Source organism: Halyomorpha halys, unplaced genomic scaffold (assembly GCF_000696795.3).
Source record: "Halyomorpha halys isolate HHAL.00 unplaced genomic scaffold, Hhal_1.1 Scaffold333.1, whole genome shotgun sequence".
Lineage (NCBI taxonomy): Eukaryota > Metazoa > Arthropoda > Insecta > Hemiptera > Pentatomidae > Halyomorpha > Halyomorpha halys.
Genome location: NW_027113196.1, coordinates 450,822 through 477,197, shown reverse-complemented (window position 1 = coordinate 477,197; position 26,376 = coordinate 450,822). Strand labels below are relative to the sequence as shown.

Below are 26,376 nucleotides of genomic sequence, written 5' to 3'. Positions count from 1 at the left end.
TCCCTGAAGGGGATATTTTTTTTTTCCTACCTCCTATTTTTATTTATTAAAGAAATACAATGATATATGGTACTTAAAAACTAAGAATTATATAAACACTAGATACATTTTATCTTGGTTTGCCTGAAGGGGATAGTCATTCAACTCATTCAGTCACCTCTCTGGGCTATTAAATGCCATCGATAGATGCTGACATTTAGGACATTTGTTTTTAGGGGATCAGAAGATCCTATTCTAATCTTTATTGATTCTAAAAATACATTTAAGAATATAACTACATATGAAATTGTTATTAAATTTGTACAATTAAATAATTCACAAGAAATAGTTCAGATATTAGCAAACGGTGACGATCATAGTGGTTCATGTGTCAACAGCTAGGTTGAGCCAGATGGCTCATAATGGTTCTAGAAATAGCTAAAGCGGTATCTAATACATAGTAGCAGCGTAGCTACACTCTATTAAACAGTTTTAATTGCAATTTAATGACCATCCTAACAATATATATTTTATTTATGAAGAATTCAATAAATTAAGAAAGAAGCTACAATCGTGTCATACGTCTGTCTTGTTCTTCAGACAGGAAGTATATTTCAAAAATAAAAATAGTTCTCACGCAACTTTTAATAAATTTTAATGTATTAAAAAATATTCCTGCTTTGCTTTGATAGTTTGTCTACGCCACAATTATTTCTTGAAGATGGAAGGGAAGAAAGAAATTTGATTTAGTTGCTTTCTTTACATTTTATAGGGTTTTGGTCCCTGGTTTTTGTGTACTGAATTGGTAATCCTGTGCAGTTATTAAAAAATGTATTTTTGTCTAGTTTGTACTACCAAATCGGCTTTAAAAATTTTGATGAAACTTGCTTAAAATCTTCTACTGAAGCCTCTTAACTTTTCATATATAGTTTAAATCTCAAAAAAAGAACTGAAAAAAAAGTTATGAAGAAATTATACAATTCCACATGAATCAAAAGGTATACATTTAAGGCTAAACTAAGAATATCTTTTTTTTTTTTTTTCAAGGAAGGGCCTTTCAAGACCACGTGAATATCAATACTTTTCCGTTCTCATTTTTACTTTTCTTCTCTCTCAGTATCTTCTCATCATTTTTGCATGCCTTTGCTTCCTTTCTTCCAACCACACAGTACCCTTCCGTTTTTCTTTATTTGCGTCAAGAACGTGGATTTCTTTAAATTTTTTTCTGTACTTTTCTCTATCCAGGCAGTCTTTGTCTGTTATTTTCAATTTTTTTATTTCCTCTCTCATTTGCTTAACATATCATCCTATGCTCTTGTATTCACTGATTCTGTCAAAGAGTTTCTTGTTTAGTCTTTTTTGGTCCATTCTCATCATGTGCCCATAGAATCTCAGTCTTCTGATTCTTAATTTGGTTTCCAGATTATTTATCTCTCTGTAGATTTCCTGGTTTGATCTTAGTCTGTAGCCTTTCTGTGTTTTCTTGGGCTCATAGATTCTCCTCAGGTTCCTTTTTTCTATTTTCAGTAATTTTTCTAAGCTAGGGAGACATGATGTCTTCATTTCGTATAAAATTACTGGTTTTATGACCGTGTTGTAATGTCTTATTTTTGCGTTGGACGATAGGTTCTTCTTATTGTAAATATTGCCTGTAGACTTTCCAACTTGATGATTTTCTCCTTTATGCTCTCTTTCTCCAAACCGTTATTGCATACTATCACTCCCAGATATTTAAATTCCTTTGTCACTCTTATCCGTCTATATTTCATCTCTATTACTTTTTTGCCATAGTTTTTTTTTCCGTTGTCATAAACTCTTCGTAGGTCATAAAGTCTTTTCGTAGGAGGCTTGTAGGCCTGCTTTTTCCGCTATTTCTTTCAGGGTATTTATTTGACTAATTGCCTCTTCATCTGTTTCCGCCGGGAGTGCTAAATCATCTGCAAAGGCTAGGGGGCTCACTTTTCACACTTTTATTGATTTTATTCTCTCTCTTAAAAAAAAAAAACTCATTTAAATTGGACCAGTATTAGCAAAGATACAGCGCACTGAAGTTTGAATCTATATTTTAAAAATATTTTAATCAGTTTCCTCTGGAAGCCTTGTCACTTACATTCCAGATACCTGTTTGAAGAAAAATTAAAAAAATAAAGAAATAAAAAGTCTTTATCGGCCAAATATAAGTGAAGACACAACAAGCTGTAATTGTACTGGTCATAGCAGCTTTAGTGTTAGAGAAAGTATTTGAGTGTACAGACCTCATATTTCAATAAACGGAAATATTCCGATTTATACTAGAAGAACTTGTTTTACAATTTTTACAGTGAAAAGGCCTTTTAAAAAATCTTTAAGTTAGAAATATCATACCAGGACAGGATATAACCTTGAAATATTGATGGATTTAACAGTCTTTCTCCTCAAAAGAAATATTTTACCGCTAAAAGAAAAAAATCACAGTTTTTTACTAAAACATATAAATATTCCTAGTTCCTCAATCAAAAATAAGAAACTACAAATGGTCTGGAATTTGTCCCATATCAATGAGAATGAGCCTATATTCAATTTAAAATATTTAGATGATATAAAAATAGGTTGAATAATTTTACCTGAGCAAGTTGAAGACAACACAGAGGTTTCTTCTCTTTGAGGAGGTAGCACAGCGTCGGACTAACTCCAATGTACGGTGAGACTGGGGGAAAACCTTTCACTATCCTGAGTGGGCAGAGAACAAATTATCTTAGTCTCGAATAAAACAATTGAGGTTTATAATTTATAGATTAGGCTAAGCAAAGCTTTATTAACAGATTTTACATTGTCTTAGAATGAATTGGTTAGAAAATAATAGAGTTAAATTTCTGTAATAGAAGAGTTGCATTCCAAAATCAGCCAAGTCTAATTTATATATATATTTTTAAACAGTTTTTGTATTAGATAAAAGAATTTATTCCAAAATCAATTAAACTGCATTTAATCGAACAGATTTTGGAAGAAATCCTTTCATCTCAGTCTAGAACAGTGGTGATTAATTTTTTTGTACCTGAGGGAACATTCAAAGGTTCAAATCTGCCAGGTGGTAGGCACCAATGTAATTGTTTTGTCGATTAAAATAAATATTAAAGTATTTATATTGAAAGAAGATAGTTGACTGTATGAAGTACATTATAGGAAGGTAGTTCAGGTGGCCATCAATAACGGTAAAAAAACTATTTAATGGTAACCAACGTTTTGCCCAACTTTACAGAGCTTTATAGTACAAGAGTTCAAGAGGAGAAAAAAATTAGTTATTTCACCCCAATTTTTTATTACTTTAATGAAAACTATGTATAATTACTAGTCAAAATTGATGAGTCTGCCAAGTAAACATAGGAGGGATCGGCTGCTTAAAAAACGTTAAAAATAATTAATTTTTCATTTGGCGCTCTATATCTTTAAAACTACCAACAACAATAGAAAATCTAAAAGAATATCATTTAAAGTAGAGTAAATTTGCTAAACTAAAAGCTCTAATAGAGTTATTTACGTTCAATAGTTTTCGAGATATAGCTTTTTAAAAAATGAGGTACAGAATGTTCTGAAAGATCAGTAGTTAGTGAATTTATTTTGAAAAATCTATATCTCAAAAACCATTTAACGTACAGAGGTCTGTTAACACTCAAATTAAAGCTAGTTTAATGGGCTGTGAAGTAGTTTAATACGTTTATCATCATAGGAGTAGTAGTTTTCATGATATTTGCAAAAATAAATTGATTTATAGTTGTTGGGACAAATTTTCATTTGCCAAATTTATATTTATATGCAAATATCATAAAAACTACTACCCCTATGAAGATAAGTGTAATGAACTACTTTATAGTAAGTTAAATTTCTTTTATTTTGAGTGCTGGCAGACATATCGCACTAGTATTTCTAAAGTGACACAACTCAAAATTCAAGACAACTGACAATGTGACACTCTTGCCTATGGAGGGGAATAGCATTAAGGCAGCAAGAGTGACACAAGTGCCCTCTGGCGGACAGGCTCTGAAGCTAGGTTGATACAGTTTTGATGATTCATAAAGATATATTTACCAATTTCTTTCATAGTCATAACTAAAAAACACCGATTTTTGAGTTGTGTCACTTTAGAAATACTAGTGCAATATGTGCGTCTTATAGATCTAGAGATATTTTTTTTCAAAAATCAAACATTTTATTCAAACAACTAGAAATTAACAGTTTGTGAATTTATTTTGTCAAATATCATAAAAACTACTACTCCTACAAAGATAAATGTTATAAACTATTTTATAATAATTTTAACTAGCTTTAATTTGAGTGCTGACAGACATATGTATGTCCTATGGTTTCTGAAATAAAGTTTTTCAAAACTCAAACTTATTATCCGAACAACTATAAATCAATTTATTTTAGGAAATATCTATACATCTATACGTCATATAGTTCCTGAGATATAGATTTCTCAAAATAAATTAACTAACTACTAATCTTTCAGTAGATTTTTAAGAAATGTTGCTTTTTAAAAAGATATATCTTGAGAACTATTGGACATAAATAGCTCTATTATTATATTATAGAAAATTTACTCTTCTTTAAATAATGTTCTCTTAGATTTTCTAGTGTTGTTGGTAATTTTTAAGCCATAGAGCTCCGAATGAAAAATTAATGTTTTTTTGAGATTTTGAAACAGCTGCCATTTGTTATTCCCCCTACCTATACTTGGCAGACTCATCAATTTTGACTAGTAATTATACATAGTTTTCATTAAAGTAATCAAAAATTGGGGTAAAATAACTGCCTTTTTTTTCTTCCCGGCTCTTGTACTATTATCAAGGCTAAATGAAAACAAGATACAAAACATTTAAGATGAGACAAGAAAATTAGAATAGAAAGATAGTAAAAAAATTAATAATTGAAAGATAGATAAGCAAAGTCATTTTACCTATATACAATTGACACCTACCTTTTTACCATATTATTACTATAGTTCTATATTTACAATTCTATCAAAGATGGCTGTATGTATTATTAACTAGTTTTCTATTTATCTATATTTATATTTTCTGAACCTAATTTGTCTTTTTCATTTAAAAAATCTTTTGTATAATTTCTTACTCTCTTTGTATAAGTATTTTAATTTTCTTGTCACATCTTACAATATTTTATCTCGTTTTTATTTAGCCCTGAGGGAGCCCAGTACATGTTTCCTAATGCTATCCTACTATATTTATAAAATTTTTAGTTTTTATTCCTCTTATGCATGTAACCGTCTTTTCTGTTATTATCATTCTCCCCAAACCTTTACCTCTTTCCAGCTCTACCATCCCTTTCCCACTGTCTTCCTTGATATAAGGTTAGTCTCTTGTTTTCATTCATTATTTTCTTTATTTTTATTTTTGTACAGCTTATTTCTATTTTTTTTAATTTACTATTTTTATATAATTTTTCACATATTTATTTTTACATTCTGCCATAGTTTACCTCATATTCTTATACTCTTATATTTTTTAAAAATATTTGTAATTTTTGTATTTTGTTTTTAGCCTTGAAGAAGCCTAGCAAAATTGGGTGAAAAGTTGGCTCATATAAAATAATTTTTATACTATTTGAGTTTCTTTTACTACACTTGGACCATCTTCATTTTTAAAAAAAAGTAATCATTAATAAATGGAACTTAAGTGACCGTAAAATTTATCTCACTAGATCAGATAGTGCTACTGTACTATCATGACAGTAAATGCTATTGTGATAGTAACTGTTAGACAATTTACAACATGAAAATTGGAGCGACAGTGTCACTGTGCTAAGTGGCTTTAACTTGACAGTAGCTTCACTTTCGGGGCACAGTTATGCTAGCAGATGTGACAGGCACAAGGCTAAGGATCTCTAGCATAGAACAAAAACTGCTAAAGAAGAAATAATTAATATTAAAAAAACCTAAAAAATGTACTTGTTTTGTTTTAGAATGCAATGCCTCAGTTATTAAATAAAGTATTTCTATAATAAATCTTTATGTAGTATCAATAACTGCCCGTCTGTAAATCTTAAGAAAAAGTAGATACCTTTCACTTCTTGACAACCTGTCACAAGTATAGTGTAATTACAATAAAATATTTTGGAGAACAATTACTCAGTCCATTAAAAGGCCCTAATTGGAGCCCTCTTAGCAACTATATACGATGCGCAATATTGGAAAGAGCTCAGTTCGTTAAGGATAAATACCATACCACTGTTTGATATTATTGTTTTTGTTTTTTTGTTAAAAATAATACTGCATTGTAGTTTTAAATTAATGACTTGTTAAAAGCATTGTTTTAAAGAATATAACTTTTTTTTTTAAGTTTTGTAATTTGTGTTTTAGTTAAAATTTCAAGGCTTCGACAGAAGGATATTTTTCCATTACCTATGTGTTTTTAATTTAGTTTAATAAATAAACATATTATATTTAATAAAGTTTTATGAGAACTAACTGAAAGAATTATGAGTAGTTTATAAATCTCAAAACAAATTAATAAAAGATACTTAATTGAAAGATTTTTCAGCTTCAAATTGAGTCAGTTTTCTAATATAGTTTATAAATTAATGATTTTAATAAAAAAGTTTCACTATCACAGAATAATAACAATATTTTTGTTACCTGTCTATTACTTTATTATATTTCAAGGATAATCCTTTAAACTTCTCAACTTTAATATTCTATTTCGGACGTTTTTTTGGACTTCTTTCCATTATTTAGTCCAGTATTTTGATTTGTCTGTCTTATATCATTATAAATTATCTGGGAGTCGTTATTCTTTTAAAATTTGACTTTTTACTGTCAATTTGTTATTAAGTTATTTTTTTTTAGCCCATTTCCTGAGCTACTTCATATTCCAATGTACCCATATTCATATCCAATACTAAGGGGACTTATACCCTTTTGCATCTTAATACCTCATACAATGGAGTGTGCATATTTATAATTTTAATTATATATTACATTTTATAGAGTACTAAAATATACTGTTTTATGGATGTGGTATGGTTTCTGTAGGATGTAAGAGAATATAAAAATAATGTATGTAAAATCAAAGGACCTAATAAGTTATATCATGTACTCAGTTTGTGAATTTGATAAGTTCAACTCGGTTGAAAGTTGAAAATCTATAATTTTATACAATTTCATGATAATATTAAGAGATTGAATAGCCGCATTAGTAGATTTGGTTTCAAAGCATATTTTTCTCATAAACAATATAAAAAATTGACTGATACAAAAAATATAACATTATACATAGTTCTTAAATTCACCCAGAATTCAATATCAATTTTTTTGTTAGAATAGACCATATAAATAATGGCAGTATACCACTTTTAGAATACAAATTTACTATAAAATATATAGAAAAAGATTTATAAATATTAAAAAAAAATAAAATGCAAATTTTTAATAAAATGGAAATATCTACATGAAAGTACAAATAGCAAGCGAATATTTTCATGCAAAATCAGTAAAAATCAAGCAATTTATGCAAAAATTTACACGGAAGAGGCTCCGTGCATTGATTAAATGGATCAACAATGCAGAAATTAAAAATCAATTTTGTGTATGATGGTGAGTATTATCAGTCATAAATTGATGTTTTGGGAACAAAGATGATGTATTTGAAAATACTAAGTAACAGAAGAGGAATTCAAGATGAATTTAACATCTACTGGGAGGTCCTGCGATAAAAAAAAAAAATAATAATAAAATTATAATTGTTTAACGGTCAAAAACTTAGAATAAAAATATAATGTTTTAATACATATAGTTATTCTCTTCTTGGATGCTTCAAACTCCTCCTCCCCTCATACAACATTATGTAATTCACTGTTGGTTTTGAAAACAGTGCTTCTACAATTTTCTATAATTTGTCAACTTCATTTTACCATAAATGAAGTTAATAAATTATATATAGAGAAAAAATTAATTAATAAAAGAGTATTTTAAAATTGTATTGTACAAAAAAAAAAAAAACCTATCAAAACTATCAACTTCAATTTAATAACAAATTAATGTTACTTGATCAATGACTTATGCTCTAAAGGAAGGTTAAATTGTTAAGGTTTATAATAGGCTAGGGGGAGGGAGGGGCAATGCAATTAATTATTATTTTTATAGGTTAGAATTTTTTTATAAACATATTTTTGACCTTTAGGCAATTATAATTTTTATTTAAAGTATAGGTCATATAAAGAAAAAAAAAAAGAAAAAAATGAAAAGGAACATGTTCATAAGCTTGATGAGAAATTTTGAATAGAGATTATAGTAAATCAGATTTTCAAATGTACAAATTTTCAATTTAGGAAGTCATGTTTAAAACTAAGCTTTGATTGAAAATACTTGAGACTAAGATCATTGCAAGCATAATCTATTAATTTTATTAATTTAAAAGGAATAATTAACATTTAAAGTTTTTTTTCTCTTTATTTCACTATTATATGATATTTTCCAAAAAAACAAAAGGTTTCATAAACTTACAATATGAATGTTAGGATAAGTTACTTTAAATTTTTTTTTAAATTTTGATTTATTACTGAATTTCAATTACTAGGTCAGGGTTATATGACTGGTACTATATTTAATCGCATAAATGATAATTTGCTTGAAAATGTTGACATTAACAAGATATAATTATGATTATTGTTAATATATATTATATAAGATTAATGTAGGAAATTTGATTGTTACCAATGAATTAAATTTAAGGAGTGTTAGTGTTTTCTGTTCTACAAAAAGGGCAAGAAAGGATTTTAATAAATATTTCTTTTTTTTAATTTTTTTTTTCCTTAGTTTTATCTTACCTCTTTATTTCAGCCCTCCATCCTGAAGGCGGGAGGAAATCGTCTTGATCTGCGTCTGAGACTGAAACATGGAACCTGGGGAAGGTGCAAACATCAGTTGCATGCAAAACAACACAACAACACATAGAACAGCAAAACTCAACATACATTTTTACACACTGGTCATCAATGCCAATAGGTAGGGACAGGTATATTTAATTTTTTAAATAAAAAAATGACTTTGAGATAACTACATTATTATTACGTACTACTCCCAAAGAAAAATTTGACTTTCTAATTTTGTGATAAAATTTTTGTAAAGCTTTGTAATACTAATCCTTATAAGCTGAGGCCATAGCTTGAGTATGTATCCAAGTCTTAGTACTGAACAATTTTTTTTTAATATTACAATTTTATAAATGTATTGTAAAATGAGTTGAGGTTATGCCAAATAGGGTGTGAATAGGCCAACACAGTGTGTGAATAGGCCAACACAGAATTTAGCTTGTAGCAGCTAGCTGCTACCTGCTGATCCCTGAGTAAATCATGACTTTCAGTAGCCGAGCTGCCCTCATAGCAGTCAAGAGCCGTTACAGCCTGACCTGGCACAACTCTCCAAAATTGATTCTTCACTACGTCCGATCCACCTGTCAATTTTCCTTCTGTTCAGTTAACCTAACCTTACTGAATACAGTTTATCCAAGGCCTTCTGATACTTAGTGCACCACACCTCCTAAATTAGTTCCTAGCCTAAACACGCACCTTGAGAACCTAACCAGTGGTCAGTGGTCTATGTAAGCTATTAGTTTTCTCTTTTAGCATGGAGCACTGATGTCTTGGTACAAAATAGTAAGTCTTGTGCTCCTCTAATACAATATCTGTTGTACAAAGAATTAGTTTATTACACTGATAAGTAATTAATTTTTATTCGCCTATGACCTAAAGTATTATCATTTCTTTCGTTTTTGTTGACTCCTTTCCAGGCCATTTCTGACATATGGGAGGAAAAGAGTGAGGATAGGGAGGTTGGGACCAAAATGGGAAGGTCGAGTTTTCATTCCATGGGACTATCGATTCGAATCTGCATTACAAAGTTGTTAAGGTGATGCCTTAACTCTCTTGCCTATACCAGCCTCCTGAAGTGTTATCTATCGAGTTTCATTGGTGTATACATTTTTTTTTTTGTCACATTATCAATAAAATAAGTCTACTTCAGATGGTGAGATTGTTGTAAACTTTTTGAGTTATTTTGTATAGTGTAATATGCTCTTTTTTAGTAAATAGTATATTTTGATGTATAAATGGTTTTAATATGTTTTATTATATGTATCATTTTAATATTCATTGCTTTGTTTATCCAAAAAGCAAACTAACCAAGTTTCATTGTTTATAATAACTTCGTGATACGAAAAAACAAGATGGCGGTATGTTGTCAATGCCACATTGAGTAGATTCAAATATCATAAAAACTATTTTAACTCTTCCCATCATAATTGAAGATACAGTAAATTAAAGGAAAATTAGAAATCAAGGAATAGTGCAAATGAATAATATTCAGAAAATAAATCATTTGGAAAAATCCCTAACTGTTGGGGGACAATGATGTTTACATGTAACCTCAAGGCAGGTTACCATTGGCTGAGAATAACTTCTCTTTGGTCTGGGGCTTCAAGGAGAGAGGATGTAGTTTCATCAATTTCTGTCCAGCATGAAGGAAGAAGCCATATTGGACAGGAGAACAAAGGAACAGCATTTTTGGACGCAAGAACAAAGAACATCAAGGATATCAACAGGAAGATAGTGAGCTTGGTTAGTTTTGTTATAACTAAATTAGAATACATTTGTATAATAGATTTAAATTAAATTAATTGAGATTATTGTAAATGCCTGTTCTGATTGTCTAGTAACAACACGCCCTGAGATTAAGAGTCTCTCTCTCTTTCTTTTTATATAATAAAATTAAGAGTCTTTTATATTATTAAATTTGAATAAATTATATTATCCATTTAAGAGTAAAGTTCTTAAATTTGAACCCAAATTATCTTTTATATTTGAAAGAAAGTTAAAAAACTATTAAGATTCTATTTATTTTAATTTTATATTTTTTAAAATTATTACAATAGTTTAATGATTTTTTTTTTTTTGTAAACTGAGAAAACATTTAACTATTAGGATCACTAGAGTTACCGTTATCATTTCAATATTTAATTGTGTTAAAGAAATAACTGACATGTTACAAAATTTCATGTTCCAAAAATCAAGTAACAGAATCTTCCTCTAAGAATTATTGCGAATTCCTTTGACATAGCACTGTTGCCTTACAGATTTTATCTAAGGGAGGAGTGCACAAGAAGAAAGCGGTAGAGTGAACATATACAAATTTTAGATTTGATAAAAAAAAAAAAAAAAGACCAAAGAACTTTGGAATAGAAGGCAAAAAATTATTTTTAAAATATCTGCTTCCAGAAAAATGGTGAATGCAGAGATTTTTTTTTAAAGATGGATTTGAAACATTATGTTTGAGTCAACAATGAATTATTATTAAAAAGGAGTAAAAACTAATTAAGAGGGCTCTTACTCCGAATTAAAATGTTTATGAATGAGCCACAATTGAATCCATGCCACCTTTAAAGGAGAGGTTGTACCCAAGAAAGAATTAATCCTACCACCACCAATCTGTGGCAAACGCAAAGGAGAGGTTTTACCAAAGAAAGAATTATTCCTACCACCACTAATCTGTGGTAACTATAAAGGAGAAGTTTTACCAAAGAAAGAATTATTCCTACCACCACCAATCACTTAAAATTTTTTCTGCTCCAAAGTAGAAAGCTACAGTGTGCTTCTATCTTTTTGCACAAAATTCATCCGAAAATGTTTAAAATTCACCCTTTATTCATTTTCATATTTTTATTATAGTAATGTTGGTGTACAGTGGTACATTTTCAATTTTATCATTCATTACTATACTTGTTATTTACTATTATTCCATTAATTTATATTTATATTCTTTTAGTTTACTTTGCTCCTATTCTTATTATACTTTACAATGATTATATCTTGTTCACATTTAGCCCCGATGAAGGCCTGCAAGGTAGGGTGAAATATTGGTTACTAATAAATATTTTTTATTGCAAATTACTCCTGTACATGCTTGTGGGGGGATGATATTATTAACCTTTTCAAAAATAAGTTAATTTTTTGCATGTTCTTTGACAATGATAGCAATGAATGAAAAGTTTTTATATGGAACATAAAAATAATAAGTAGAAAAATATGTTGGATTTTCTAAATAATAATTTCGATGTGATATGACTTAAATGATAATAATTAGAGAGAATCTCGTCTTGTCTCCTCCTCAACCTTTCTGTCTTGTCCCCAATATCTCATGATAATAAACCCTCTTATTTTATCTTGAAAACATTTATTAATGGCAAGTAGAATAATCTTTGGAATAATTTGCTTATATTAAGTAACTATATATTTATAGTTAGTCCCCAAACCTAGGAATTTACGATGACCATCATTCCCACTCCTATGCTCTTTCTTTTCTGACCTTTGAAATATTTACATCAAAAGAGTATTGTTTAATGTACGATAATGTTATAATCTCAAGGAAAACACAACACCAAAAATAATGAGAATCTTGCTACCCCATTCCACTCCTTATATCCCACATTGTAAACGCCTCTTATCTAACCTCAAAAACATTTACTGACAGTGATTAGAGCAGTATTTGAAAACAAATTACTTATATTGAGCAACATTTTAAAATTAGTCACCAAAAATAGGAATTAGTGTAAGCCCACAACTCACCTTTTTTATCATACATTTAAAACATTTCTTGTAATGAGTAAATACAAGGGTGATCCCAAATGTAAGCTCTCTAATTTTTTTATAGACATTAAATTATGTTTATCTAATATTTAAAAATCAATATTTATTTGTTCATGCATGTATATGCATATGCACTACCATACCATTATCTGATTGTAATGGGGTTTTTGCTAATGTCCAAAATTTTCCTGAGAAGATGATAGGCTGGCCCGATTTTTTTCGGTTAAAAAAAGTTATTAACAAAATTAAGGATTTTTGTGCATAGCTCATAAAGTAAACATTTTTTTTTTCATGATTATTACATACCAAACGAATTGTCTCTTTCTGAAGAATAAGAACAAAATATAACTGATTTTTTTATTTATAATCTTAAAATTCTTTCTTGAGACTGGCAATTTTTTAATAATAATTCAAAACACTATCCAAATTATAGTCTCAAAACTTTTATTTCTTTTACACGTCCAACGTTTCGGCCAATTCGGCTATCTTCAGGGACAATCTACTCAATTCACTATGAAACATATAATTTAACCACTCCAAAAACTTCATACAGGCTATTCTGCCCAGGTCAAAACATTTATATCTAATAAGTCAAATATCCATTAAAAACCACAGTCAAAATTATTTCTCTTTAAACACTATTAATACACTTTTATACCTGAGTAGATTGTCCCTGAAGATGGCCGAATTGGCCGAAACGTTGGACGTGTAAAAGAAATAAAAGTTTTGAGACTATAATTTGGATAGTGTTTTGAATTATTATTAAATAACTGATTTTATTAAATGATATTATTTTTCACTAAAAATTGTAAAAAAACATAATGAGAATTTCAATAAAGTAGGTGAACAATTTTTTTAATAGAAAAAAGCAAATTATGTTAGTTTTTAGCATCATCTTAAACCCTCAAATGATCTACCCCAGGGTTTAACCTCTATTTTTTTTAATTTTTGGTTTGTATACTGGGCTTACATTCCACATAGCTCACCATCCATCTCTAATTTCCTTTTCGAGGGGTTTGTTCATATCTGATGGAGCTAAAATTTCTTTAACCTGTCCCAAGACCGCGAGTGCTTCTCTTGTTGCTTGATCAGCTAGTTTGCTCCCAGCCCTTCGCACTTGACATGGAACCCACATAAATTTAATTGACCCCTGTTACTGTAATCCTATTGTCACCTGTTCCCTTAATCTAAATGACACTTGGCGATTCAGCTCCAATGGCAAAATGAAAGATAGTGTTCAACACTTTCTCAGGAAAATGGTGGGAAACTGGAACATTGGCTTAGACCGAAGTGACGAATGAGTAGATAAATAGCCTAATGTTCAACTATTAAATTATATAAATACATAGTATAGAAAATAAATTGAATTTAGTATTTCTTAAAAAAATAGGGGACTTTACTATTGGTATTACCATTGTAATAATGCCAAATGGACTTCTGAAGAATGTATCAAATAAAGCCTGAGCATGCATATAGTGAGGAAGAATATCTTTTAAATAAATTTATAACAGAATAATAGACACGCCAGGCAAGAGCACCATGCATCTCAACCAGAGCAGACCAGTGTATAAATATGTACAATAATAAAAATAAAGTAAACAGAGAAGCGAATCAAAATATAAAACGTATTCTACTTCATCAAGTAAGGCTTAACTGTCAGTAGAAGAGATGTGTCATATCTTTTCGAGAATCAGACGATGCAGGAAATGCAATTATATTATGCTTTTCAATTATTTGCTCAAACAATTTCATATCCTCATGTACCTTTAGCGACTACTAATCAGACTACAATGTTCGATAGTAATTAGGATAAAAAATGTCTAATATTTTAAATATGATAATTTTTATAAAAATTCAAGCTATTAAGTATTTCAATTAAATAAATAAATTACATTATACTATTTGATGAAAATTAATTTATAAAAATAAAATTCAAAAAGATAAACTAAGTGTTTATATTTATAATTATAAAAGATTTAGGTTTCTAAGGTAAAATTTAAATAACATACTATAGATTAATAAATGTAATAAAATTATTCTACTATAGGATGATATAATTAAACTATGAACTTTGGGAAGAACAAACATTGAAGATTAGAAGATAAAAAGGAAAAGTAACGCATCAAACACATTTCAAGCAAACATTTACATAAAAAAGGTTCATTGAAAAAAGTTGCATTTCACAATCGAAAGACATTTGTGCTGGAAAAGTGCTGTGCTTTCAAGAATTTTACAGAATCCCAAATCAAAAAAAGCATGCAGAAAATATTAAATAACAAATATTTCAAATCAATAGATTTTTCCTGCTACATGTGAAGAAGTTGATTCAACTGTTAGATTTTAAATTTTCATCGGGAACTGCCTGTTACATTGTAAATAGTTTGTAGGTTCTAAAATAAGTTAAAGCATGAACCCCATAAACTTTCACTTTAAGAAAAATATAAAACTTGGGAATATGATGTTATAAGTTATAGCCTCGACTTGTAAAACGAAACCCTTATGAAATAAGAGTAAAAAAAAAAAACAACAAATTTTAATTATATGTAGTTGAAGTAAGTTAATATCTGATGATAGATACTGATGATAGTAAAACTGGAATTAAGTTTATTTCATAAATTGTATCAAATTTACGACAAAAACTTTTGAATTGAAGACTAAATAAAAACGCACATATCCAATAAGAAACCAAGGAACATTTTTGTTAAATTATGTTTTGTAAGCTATATCAATCATATTTTTTCAATAATTGGAATTTGTAACATTAAACGAAGACACAGAACCTCTCGGGTTTGTGTTTTAAAATAAAAAAATATCAATATAGCTTACAAAACACACACTAAAAAAATGTCTGTTGGCTGATTATTGTATATGTGAGTTCGATTGTTCAATTTGGTTGATATAGTCACTGAATAATTAAGCAAACTAAAATAATTTGTGTGTTCTTTATCTGTTTGTATTTGATTCTGAAATCAGTTAAAAATTTAGGGATCATTTTAATAAATCTTAAAAAAAATTAAAGAAACAAGAATTTTAACAAGATAGAGTGCATCTAATGGGATTGTGTTTTGTCAGAATTGGAAAAGAAGAGCAAATAAATTTAACGTATAATGGATCATGTTAACATTAATTGATGAATAAATTTTTTATTTTTCTATAAGCTCAGTGGATTGGTTATTTTACAAAGTTATGGGTCCATGCCAAAGTGCATGTTCCTTACACAAACGGAAACATCACAACAGACACAACTATTTGACCTACAATTTGTTTTGTCACTGGTTTTTAGTGCAATTGAATTAGATATAAAGTGTTTTATGGGAGCAAAGTATAATTCAAGAGTATGAAAAATATCAACTGAGATAGTTTTAAAGTATGGATCTTATTTAATGTTATGAAAAAGATAAAAACTTATGTTATAACATAAACAATACAATTAAAAAATTTTCACTAATAATGATCTCTGAAGAAAAAAATTGTAAAAACTTCTTTTTGCTATATGTTGAAATTTCCAATTGCAATTTCAAATGGGCCAACAAAAATATAGAAAATATAGAGATAGTTTTATTAAAACAATATATAAACCATCTTAAAGGTATATTAAAATAATAAAAATATTACATTGCTAAATTTTAAATTATATTAAATGAGAAGAAAAGAGAAACGTGCGAGAAAGACTTTTTCAAAGCAATGCAGAAACAATAATAATTCAATTTTGAGACAGTCAAAGTCTAAACGGGTTCATATAAATTAACTATAAAACTTAGGGAAAAAGTGTAAATAAGTAAATTATTTACGCGATTTTTTCTGATGGAGATCTCCATGGCACATCATCATCCATCTCATCTTCGCTCTCGTCTATCTCGTCCTGAGGTGTAGCGGAGATGTTGAGTGTTGATGATGTGATCATGTCTGGTACAGGAAGGATGCTAGGCCGCCGGGAACCTGTAGTCGAATTTCATTTTTCAATTTGAGGATTGGAAAGTTTTTTAGATTAGATATGAGGAGTGATAAAGTCAAGTAATTTCAGTGCCAAAAATTTGAAAAAAAAATGTTCTTTCATACCAAAATAATTAATGAATCATGGCCAATGTTGTGCTAAAAGATTTAACTCCAGAAACAATCTCTGTTTAGCTATAACTGGCTTCAAAAAATCTGCTCTCTGTAAGTTCACAGCTGTCCTTTTGAGAGGGGTATGTTTGCTGTGCTCACATGGGCTTGACCATTCTTGGAGGGTTAATGATTGTCTGTTTCTTATTTATTTTAATGGGAAGCTTGTTCTCATTTATTTAAGAGGATTATTTTATTATTCTTATTATTGTATTATATATTATACTATATCAAAGTGGGTGGCTCAATGGTAAGGCACTGTGCTACTAATTCCAAGGAATTCGGTCCACATCTGGCTGTGGCAGAAAATTATTTTCTGTTTTAATGTATCTGTTAGTCAGACTTGTAGGCTCAGGAGCACTCCTGGGTCCACTAAACCGCATGGAATGGGTGTCCTTAATTGGGTAAAAATCTGGCAGTCGAGTGTGATTCTGATCAAAGCACTTCCTTGCACAACCATTGGTCTGGTAACGATATTTTCTTACCAAGTTCTACACTCCTGACTCTTCATGGGTTGTAGTGGTATAGATTTATTTATTTTTTTAATACTTTATTGGATTATTATTGTATTCTTCAACTGTTATTATTATTATTTATTTAATGGGATTATACATATTTAATGGGAAGGCTGTCCAATGTAAATAATTATGGGTCAACCAAACCTGGACACAGATCGTTTCTGTGATCTTTTAATTATAAAAAATTTATTTTTCATATTTTCTTTAACCAATTATGTACTATGTGTACTTGTATACTTCTTAACATACAATTGGAAAAAATTAATAAAGGTTTAGTTTTTTAAAATGAGACTCATGATGACTACGTCAAAAGTAAACATTACCTCTCCGCTGGTTCAGAATCTCAGGACTGAGCAAATTAGGGTTGGTTTCGGGAGGCTTTGGTACTCCCAAATGGTTACCAGTGCTACCACTCACTGAATCGGTCATCGTTGCTGTTGTTGTAATGACTTCTTTAGTTTTAGGAGTTGAGAGCATCGTCTCAATTGTTTCTAAAAAATTCAAAGCCAAATTTTTTAACATAAATAAATTATACATATTTCCAACTTTTAATATAAAGTATATTTTAAAATCACCCTCAGTCTTTGCCTGTGGAATTTGTTCTTGATTGGCCACTACAAATGCTGAGTTCTCCTCTTTGGTAATAGACATGTAATAGCACGTATCTGTCCTCTTCATTATGTGTCTAGGCCCAGGGTTCAAGAGGATCGTGTCTTCATAGAATTCTGGCAGTTCTGCAGGACGGACTCCAACCAGCGCAACGCCGTATCTAAATTTTATGCATAAAATTAATCAGTACATCTAAGACAGTAGTAAAGGACTATACCACTCAAAATATTCTTGCATAAAATATTTTTTAGAAAAAACTCCCACACTTAGGATTTCTAAGATAATTTAGCATAGATTCTGAGGCTAGAGCAGTAGCAGATCCAGGAATATATTGAGAAAGAGGGCACCTGTGTATAGCTGTATTTCACATACCTAGGTAAAGTAGTAGTTGCGGCTTGGGGACAATTTGTAATGTGTAAGGGTCATCAACCTTTTTTTTTCCAGAAAGCACTGCAACCAATAAGGTCTACTGTACACAATACAACATTGTACGATTAGAAAACATAACATAACACGAAGCTTATAAAAGTTTAAGATGTGCAGATTCTATGAATCTAAGTATGCTTGAGGGATTGGTCAGTTCACAGTGCTTGTGGTTATGATAATACTGTCATACCTGGTATAGCATGATAGCTGACATTATGTATTGTGGGAATGAAGCTACCCCAAAGATAGAAAACATTTACTTCCCACAATGTATAGCATGATAGATAACAATACATATTACAACAGTTCAGTTGCTGTTACATTAATGTGAATTGACATCATGATATTTTACAGTTTCAAAAGAAACTATCGCAGCAACTGTCATGGTTTACATATAGTACAGTTACTGTCGTAAGAAAATGAGCTGTCATGGGAGTACAGTAGCTCTATGAGGTCTAGCGACATAAACGCCTGCATATGTTGTAGCAGTGAAGCTACTCTCATATAAGGCCTTTTTATTAGTAATTCATTTTATTAAAACTTATTTCAGTAAAAAAAAAAAAAATTACATAAGTTCCCTCTACCTGGCAGATAACATATAAATGTACACACAGGTGAAAAACGTTCATGATCCATGGCGTAGGAACATGAAATGGAGATATAAATAAATATACTTTAAATAACAAATTTTTAAATACAATTTATTTTTCTATCAAGGAAGTATAAATTAAAGTGCCTATTCTATTTCTAATATTCAAACAGATTTCTAGAAAAACACTGTGGTTCTGTTCTAATGGAAGAGCTTTAACAAGATCTGAGCTAGAAGAATGCATCCCAATTAAGTTGTTAGTTCAGGAAATGTCAGAATGCAATAAAAATAAGAGTGAATTTTTTGTTAATGCTTAAATAAATCAAATAAGAATAATTTCAAAAATTATAAAGCAGACCAAAATTAAAATTTACCTTTTATTGAATAAGAAAAAGATAACTTAAGAATTCATAGGAAGAGGATGTTTGGCCTGTCAGTCCATTTCTCTGCTTTAAATAAAATTCCCAGTCCTTTTCTTCCAAATATGGAAGTTATAGTACAATAATTTGATTTAAATATAGATTAATCTTACTCTAAACTATGAGAGAATTTGCTCATAGCTTGGGCTAATCCTAGGAATCATTTCAGCATCAGCGGTATAAATAATGTTCAATCAGCGATACTTACTTTCTGTGAGAGTGGAAGCTGGCGTATGTGAACGACTTGCCCTCATATTCACCAAAGAACCTAGAGTCCTCCAGCCTGATGTGGTAGATCTCGTTCCCGGAGCACCTACCATAGAGTCGGTGCCACTCTTCAGATGAGGTCTGCCCTTCCCTATTGAAGCAAAACAGTATCTCTTAATGTTATAAAATGAAACATAAACATATTGCTGAGTTTATATTTTATTAAATTAAATTAATATATTTTATAGCAATCCATCCTGGCAGGAAGCCAATCTCCAATATATACAATTTATAGATGTTTAGTTCAAATTTAGGTAATGAATCAGTTAAGTTGGATAAAAACAATTTTATTTTCAATAAACACAACATGAAATACAAAAATAAAAAAAATTGAAGATTGCTGATTGACTGTGTGTAATTAATAAAAGGCAGATGGTCTGAGTGCGGTCAAAAATAACTCAATTAGAAAATAAACTATTTATTATGGGCCAATGTTTCACTCCACGTTACAGGGCTTCATCGTGGCTAAAATAGATACAAACAACTAAAATTAAGTAACACATTAAGAGAATAAGATAACATAAAATAAATAGTAAAGTTAATAAAAAATAAAATAGAATGAAAGATCAAGAAAAAAAGGAAAATTTTTCTTTTTTACATAATATTTATTTTATTCTTATTTCCTTTCTTTTAGTATGTACTATATTTTTTACATTTCTCTTTTATCTACTTTTTATTTTTTATGATTTCCCTTTTCATTATATGTCCATACTTTTTTCTATTTCTTTTTTATTTATATATTTTCACATATTTTACATAATTTTTAACCGTAGTTTATTTTTATTTTATGTTATCTTATTATCTTACTCTGTTGCTTAATTTTAGTTGTTCATATCTTTTCTAGCCCTGATGAAGCCCTGCAATATGGGACAAAATTTTGGCCGATAATAAATAGTTTTTTTTTTTTCTATCTGAATTATTTTGATTGCACCCAACCCTCTTCCTCTTATTTACCCCTTCACTGGTCCAAAAAATGTCTTTTTTTTTTCATGATGGGAAATATTTTGGCAAGTAATACAAAATATAAAAAAAAAACTTGTTTTATATGTATGTTGTTAGTAATTTGCCTCTGTATGATAGATTTAAAAACACGGGATACATAAGTCGATGTCACAATCCAGACAGTAGTGTCTTGTTCCCTTCTTCACTTTTTTTCCATCTATTCATTTATAAATCTATACAGTTTGGCCTTATTAGCAGATGGTGAAATAATATCATAAAATGAGGAGAAGATGGTTGGGGGTGCGGTCAATGAAAAATACAAATAAGTATGATTAACTTATTTTAATGTGCCGACGTTTCGGCTAGAGTTTCTAGCCTTCTTCAGGGCTAAAAACAAAACAAGATAACAACCACAGTAAGTATAGAAAAATAAAAAATATAAAAAGAAAGTATAAACAGAATAATTTTACACATACAATGAATAATTTTACAAAATAGAATTAATAAAATGAAGTGATAATCATAAAAATGTCTTTCAGTCAATTGGAGGAGTGTGGGAGGAGAGGAAGGTCTACTGCCTCTGCTGCTGCTGGCTTGGTACTTCCTTGTGGTGTTTTGTTATTAGTTAGAACTGATGAAACACTAAACTCTGCTACAAAGGATTGTGTGATCGGTTTCAAAGTTGACGGCATACGGAACTCAAAACTAAATCACATCTTCTTCTTCAGTTAAAATAATTTTAGAAAACAGAGGAATCAAAGAATCTAGCCATAGCCTTAGATATCTTTGGTAGACCAAATAGTTTGAAGGCCTTTCCCTGCCCGTGACTGTCATGGGATAAACCGTATGGTACTTGATGCTAAAAAAGGTTGGGAACTACTGCATTATAGTGTCACCTTCATTCTTATGGATTAATTATATACAATAAAGTGAAGATGATCTAGGTACAGCCAGAACGCAATTCAAATTGTACAAAATTATTTATTACGAGGCCATGTTTTGCCCTACTTCGCAGGGTTTATGTTAAGGAGAAAAGTCAGAAAGTGTACATTTTTAATTTTACACTGGAAGTGTAATTAATTTTTCTTTTAGTAAGAAGTAAGCCAATTTTTGGCTTACTTCCTCAACACTGGTTCATAATAGATAGTATTTGTACTATTTGAGTTGCCTTTTAACTGAACCCAGAATAACTTTAATTTATTGATTATACATGGTCAATAAATGATCTTTCAATAAATTATATGTGAATATTTTAATGTCTATATTATTCCTAGGGATATAAAAATAACATAAAAGAACATTATACAAATATCTCTACAATATCTAAATATTTTAAATATACTGACTGCCCCCTCGAGGTGTGGAGAAGGAGGGTGACCAGGGTTGAGGCACCCGGACAGGTGCAATTATTGGCCAGAAGAGCGTACTTGAGCTCATCCTCGCAGACCACATGCTCTGCAAACTTGACGTGGAGCTTGTTCTCCGGCCTGAAGATCTGGACGTACTGGGGCACAGAAGGAGCAAAGTCCTTCACAGCCCAAGACCGCAGAATGGTGTGTTCGTCCTGAGCATAGAATAAGGGCATCTTATTTATCTGTTCATATTAATAGAATAGAATTATCCAACATAAAATAAGATTACTAGAAGTTATGAAAGTTTTACAATTATTTTTTGTTTTATTAATTCTGGCAGCTAGAATTTTGGCTTTAAAGGTACAATATAGATTACAGAAAAATTAAATCTATTAGCTGTATTATGTTAGATCTATTTAACATCAACACTCTTTTTTAATTGATTTTAATCTTCAGTTAAGTTTCGGCTAACCTTGCCATTACCAAGGTTAATCTTAATTTTTAATTTTACAGTCTCACAATACACACAGTCATTAAAATAGTTTCAGGCTATTATGCCCAAGTCTAATATGAAATAAAAAATAAAAATCTGTATCCTTGGAACCCATGAGTGGGTTAGGGGCTCAGTACTTTTTGAGGAAGTACTAGTTCTTAAACAGCGGTGTGCATGATCATGCTCAACTGCTAGATTTTCCCCAATTAAGGGTCCCCACTTTGTTGTGGCCAATAATGTTCTCCAATAATCGGTAAGGTAACATACAGTTTTTCTATTATGTTAAAAACAAATCTTCTTTCTGTTGTTATTATTTATACTGCAGAGGTACAAATGACACCTTAGGGTCACATTGTGTCAGTACTCCGGCTCAGATGTACTTGTCTCTTGAAGCAGTCTTAGAAGTCAGCAGTTTAGCTATCTACGTCATCATATTCACTTCATCACTACAGTTTTGGCTCATCCTTCATGAGAACAAAGCGTGTGGACATATCCTTTTCTAATCTATCTCCAGGTGGACAACAACCTACCCACAGCAGGGGCCCAATCAGTTACCCACAGTGATATAAAGACATTTTTCTTTTCTCTGTTCAACTTTAATTTTTATTTTAGTAAAAGTTATAAGTTTGATTATGCTATATTTTTTCTAGTTTGTATTTTGTATATATACTTTTTCTTTTCAAAGGTTTCATTTTATCATGTTAAATTATTTAAAATACAAAATTTGACAGTACATTTCTTTTACTTTCATTACCCTTTACGGTTGGGCTAAAGGCTTCCTTTAAACCCATAGGGTTTATCTAAAATCCTATAGGGTTTTTTAAAAGGTTCATTTTAAACCCTTACCTGCCATAACACATTTTATGAGATTGAAGGACTCCTTAAACCCACTAACTCATGGCTACATTGAAAAAGGAAATAATTAATTATCTACCACGGCTGGATTTAAACACAGGTCCTTAGAGTTAGTAGCACAGCACCTTTACTCACTGAGCTACTTTGCTCCCCTAAGCCTAATAGAATATACTACTTATAAATGTATGTCTAATATAATATACTTGTTACTAATTTTCAATTAAAAGAATTTATATTAAATGATATAGTAGACAAATATAGGTTAATTTACTGTATTATATTAGAATTAAGTATAATAGCCTGCTAATATTTTAGTGTTATTGTGAGTCTTGAATTGAAAATTAAGATTACTCTTGATAATAGCAAGATTGGCTGAAATGTTGGAAAAGTAAAATAAATTGATAATGAGTCTTGAGGCTAAATGAATACACCTAATTCATTAATTTGAACTTATGAATGAATGGATATAATTTATTAAATAGAACTTACGAATGAAAGATTATATAACTCTAATTTATCAAATTTGATAAATAGAACTGATCTCAAATACTAAATAAAAATATTTATAAGAAGAAATAAAACAACATTGATGGAAATAAATAATGACATGTATGAAAGATATATTTACTGCTAAAAAAATAATAATATAGACAATAATGTATTATTAATGAGAAGATAGTTCATGGTCAACTATGATAATATATATGATGAGAAGATGGTTGGGGGTGCAGTCAAAGAGTAATATAAATAAATTTAAAAACTTACTTGTGTTATTCATTAACTAACTAAAATAATTTATTAAAATTGATAAATACAATCACTCTCAAAAACTAAATAAAAATTTAATTTATAATCTTTAACACTTTATTGAGACTGGTTAATTTTTTAAAAATAAATAATTAAATTTCTATCCATTTTAGTCTCACTCTTAAAAAGTGAGGTTGTGATAAAGTTTTAACAAATAGTGACTGTGATAAATGAATTTAATTTTGGTTTTAATGTGAATATTGACTAATTAGAAATTGTTGTTTTAACCTGGGCAGAATAGCCTGCATGGAGTTGAGTTTTTAAATCATTAAGTTCCAAAATTGTATTAAGTTAAATGTCCCAGAGGATGACCGGATTGGCCGAAACGTCGGACTTTTAAGAAAAATAAAATGTGTTGAGACTAAAATGGATAGAAATTAAATTATTTATTTTAAATAAATAAAAATTATTAAAAGAAGAAAAATTATGGAAACAAAGAATGGGAAATATGGAAGATATATTTACTGCTAATAAATTAATTACACAGACAATAAAGTTTAAAAAAATGAAATAATTATTTAAAATTAAACAAAGAAGAACTAAATACTTAACTTCACATATGCAATAAGGAATCATAAAAAATTTTTGTTTATTGCATTTTAAAATTTATATTGATAATTGTTTTCATTTCACAACTAAAACCCAAGATTCTGAAAAAATAATTTAATAATTGAAAGGAATCCTACCACACTGTCCCACCATCTAAGTTTTGGTCTCCCTCTCTTCCTGGTTCTCTGAAATGGCAGAGATAGCAGCATTTTTGGCATTTCTCCATTTGTCATTCTGGTGACATACCCTGCATATTTTAAACGTGTTAGCTTCATTGCTATGACATCAAGTTCCCCAAAGGCTTTGTATAGCTCCAGGCTTGTTCGTCTTCTCTAACTTTTTTAACTTTCTTTGATGACCAAAATTTAGATCCATGCAGAAGCATAGGGGGTATCAAAGTTTTGTAGAGGTGTAGTTTGTTCTATCTGGATAGTATTCGCTTGCTTTCTCTAAGTGAAGTAGCATTGGTTGGCTGCGGTAATCCTCTTTCTTATTTCAATAACAGGCTCATTATCCTGAGTGACCAAATAACCCAGGTAAATAAACTCTGATACAGTTTTGAAGGAATGAGGCCCAATGGTTACTCTCTCACTTGGCTTAGGAACTTCCTCTGTCACCATACATTTGGATTTGGACTCATTAACTTTAAGTCCATGTTTTCTTGCTTTGTCCTCCAATGAAAGGATAGCCTTGATCACTGCCTGAAGGGACCGTCCCATCATTTCTACATCATCTTTATAAACTAACAATTGGATCAATCAAGTACATATGTTTCCTTACTTGCATAAGCCCGTGTCTCTTATAGCCTTCTCAAGTGCCAGATTAAACAATATACAGGCCAGTGCATACTCTTTTCTTGGAGGAAATTTCTCGGATCTATCACCATTTATTATAGCCGTACATCTCACATCTTTCATAGTGAGCTTTATCATGAGTATTAATTTTTCAGGTATGTTAAATTCTCTGAGGGCTCTTGCAGCTCTTCTTGCACTAAGCTGCCTTAGAATCTAGGAATAGGGGGTGCATTTTGAAAATTAAATATAATAAAGGATGTTTTTTTTGAAAATATAATTTTCAGATTCATATAACTATAATATGATTTCAGCATCTCTCTCATGCAACTTTCTTTTTAATAAGACTTATATATCCTTTTATATAACTGTTATATTCTATAGTCCTACCAAACAGGATATGTATCTTATACTTAGCACTGTAATGTGTGGCGGTACGTAGATGTATTATAAATAGAGTGCGTACTTTACAATAACTAACTTTAACAGAATAAATAATAATTAAAAATATATCTACATCACCAGTTTCTGATTAGCTAAACTAAATAATAGTAAAATAAGTACACAGTGAAGAAAATTAAAATTTCTTATTAAGAAAAGTGAAGTATTTTGAACAATTCCATAAAAGTTTGTTTAAAGAAGTTTAAAGTTCTTACACTCATATCCTTAAGTAAACTCTACTCAGACAGGTAGAACTGGAGGTTAATAAAAACAACTATCCAATGGAGGTGGGGATAGTGACTTTTAAAAGAATTTTTTCGAATTAAAATTAAATTATGTAAATAGTAAATATTCAATCATTTATTTTAGTTGTAATATTAAAATTATTATTCCGACTCTTTTCCTAAAAGTACCTTTGTAAAAAAAAAACCGAAGATTTATAAAACTATGATTTAGAGGAGGGGGGAGGGATGGCGGTTTTTATAATGATGTTTAAAATTAAAAACAAGTTATTGTAAATTTAGAATTTTATAATGAAATATAGGACAATAATACAAAGAATGTCACTACAACTTACTTTGTGTAGGTACATGATATATATA

General features: G+C 29.7%; 1 protein-coding gene and 1 long non-coding RNA gene across 14 annotated transcripts in view; one reads left to right on the top strand and one right to left on the bottom strand.

The window, feature by feature from the left end:
- SLO2 (slowpoke 2) overlaps positions 1 to 26,376 on the bottom strand; it is a 471,240-nt gene that overhangs the window by 43,364 nt on the left and 401,500 nt on the right. For 7 of the 13 annotated variants that reach the window (XM_067050782.1, XM_067050783.1, XM_067050787.1 and 4 more), the window contains exons 11-16: positions 21,833 to 22,050; positions 19,486 to 19,635; positions 17,558 to 18,003; positions 16,404 to 16,551; positions 8,800 to 8,874; positions 2,583 to 2,688 (exon numbers count right to left, since the gene is read on the bottom strand). In XM_067050782.1, the coding sequence (XP_066906883.1) occupies positions 2,583 to 2,688; positions 8,800 to 8,874; positions 16,404 to 16,551; positions 17,558 to 18,003; positions 19,486 to 19,635; positions 21,833 to 22,050 (1,143 nt within the window). The remainder of the gene's footprint in view (positions 1 to 2,582; positions 2,689 to 8,799; positions 8,875 to 16,403; positions 16,552 to 17,557; positions 18,004 to 19,485; positions 19,636 to 21,832; positions 22,051 to 26,376) is intronic. The other 6 variants (XM_067050788.1, XM_067050793.1, XM_067050792.1 and 3 more) reach the window with 2 other exon arrangements.
- On the top strand, positions 8,893 to 10,788 carry LOC136796609 (uncharacterized). Its single transcript, XR_010844351.1, has 2 exons — positions 8,893 to 8,977; positions 9,762 to 10,788. It is a non-coding gene; the product is annotated as an uncharacterized lncRNA (long non-coding RNA).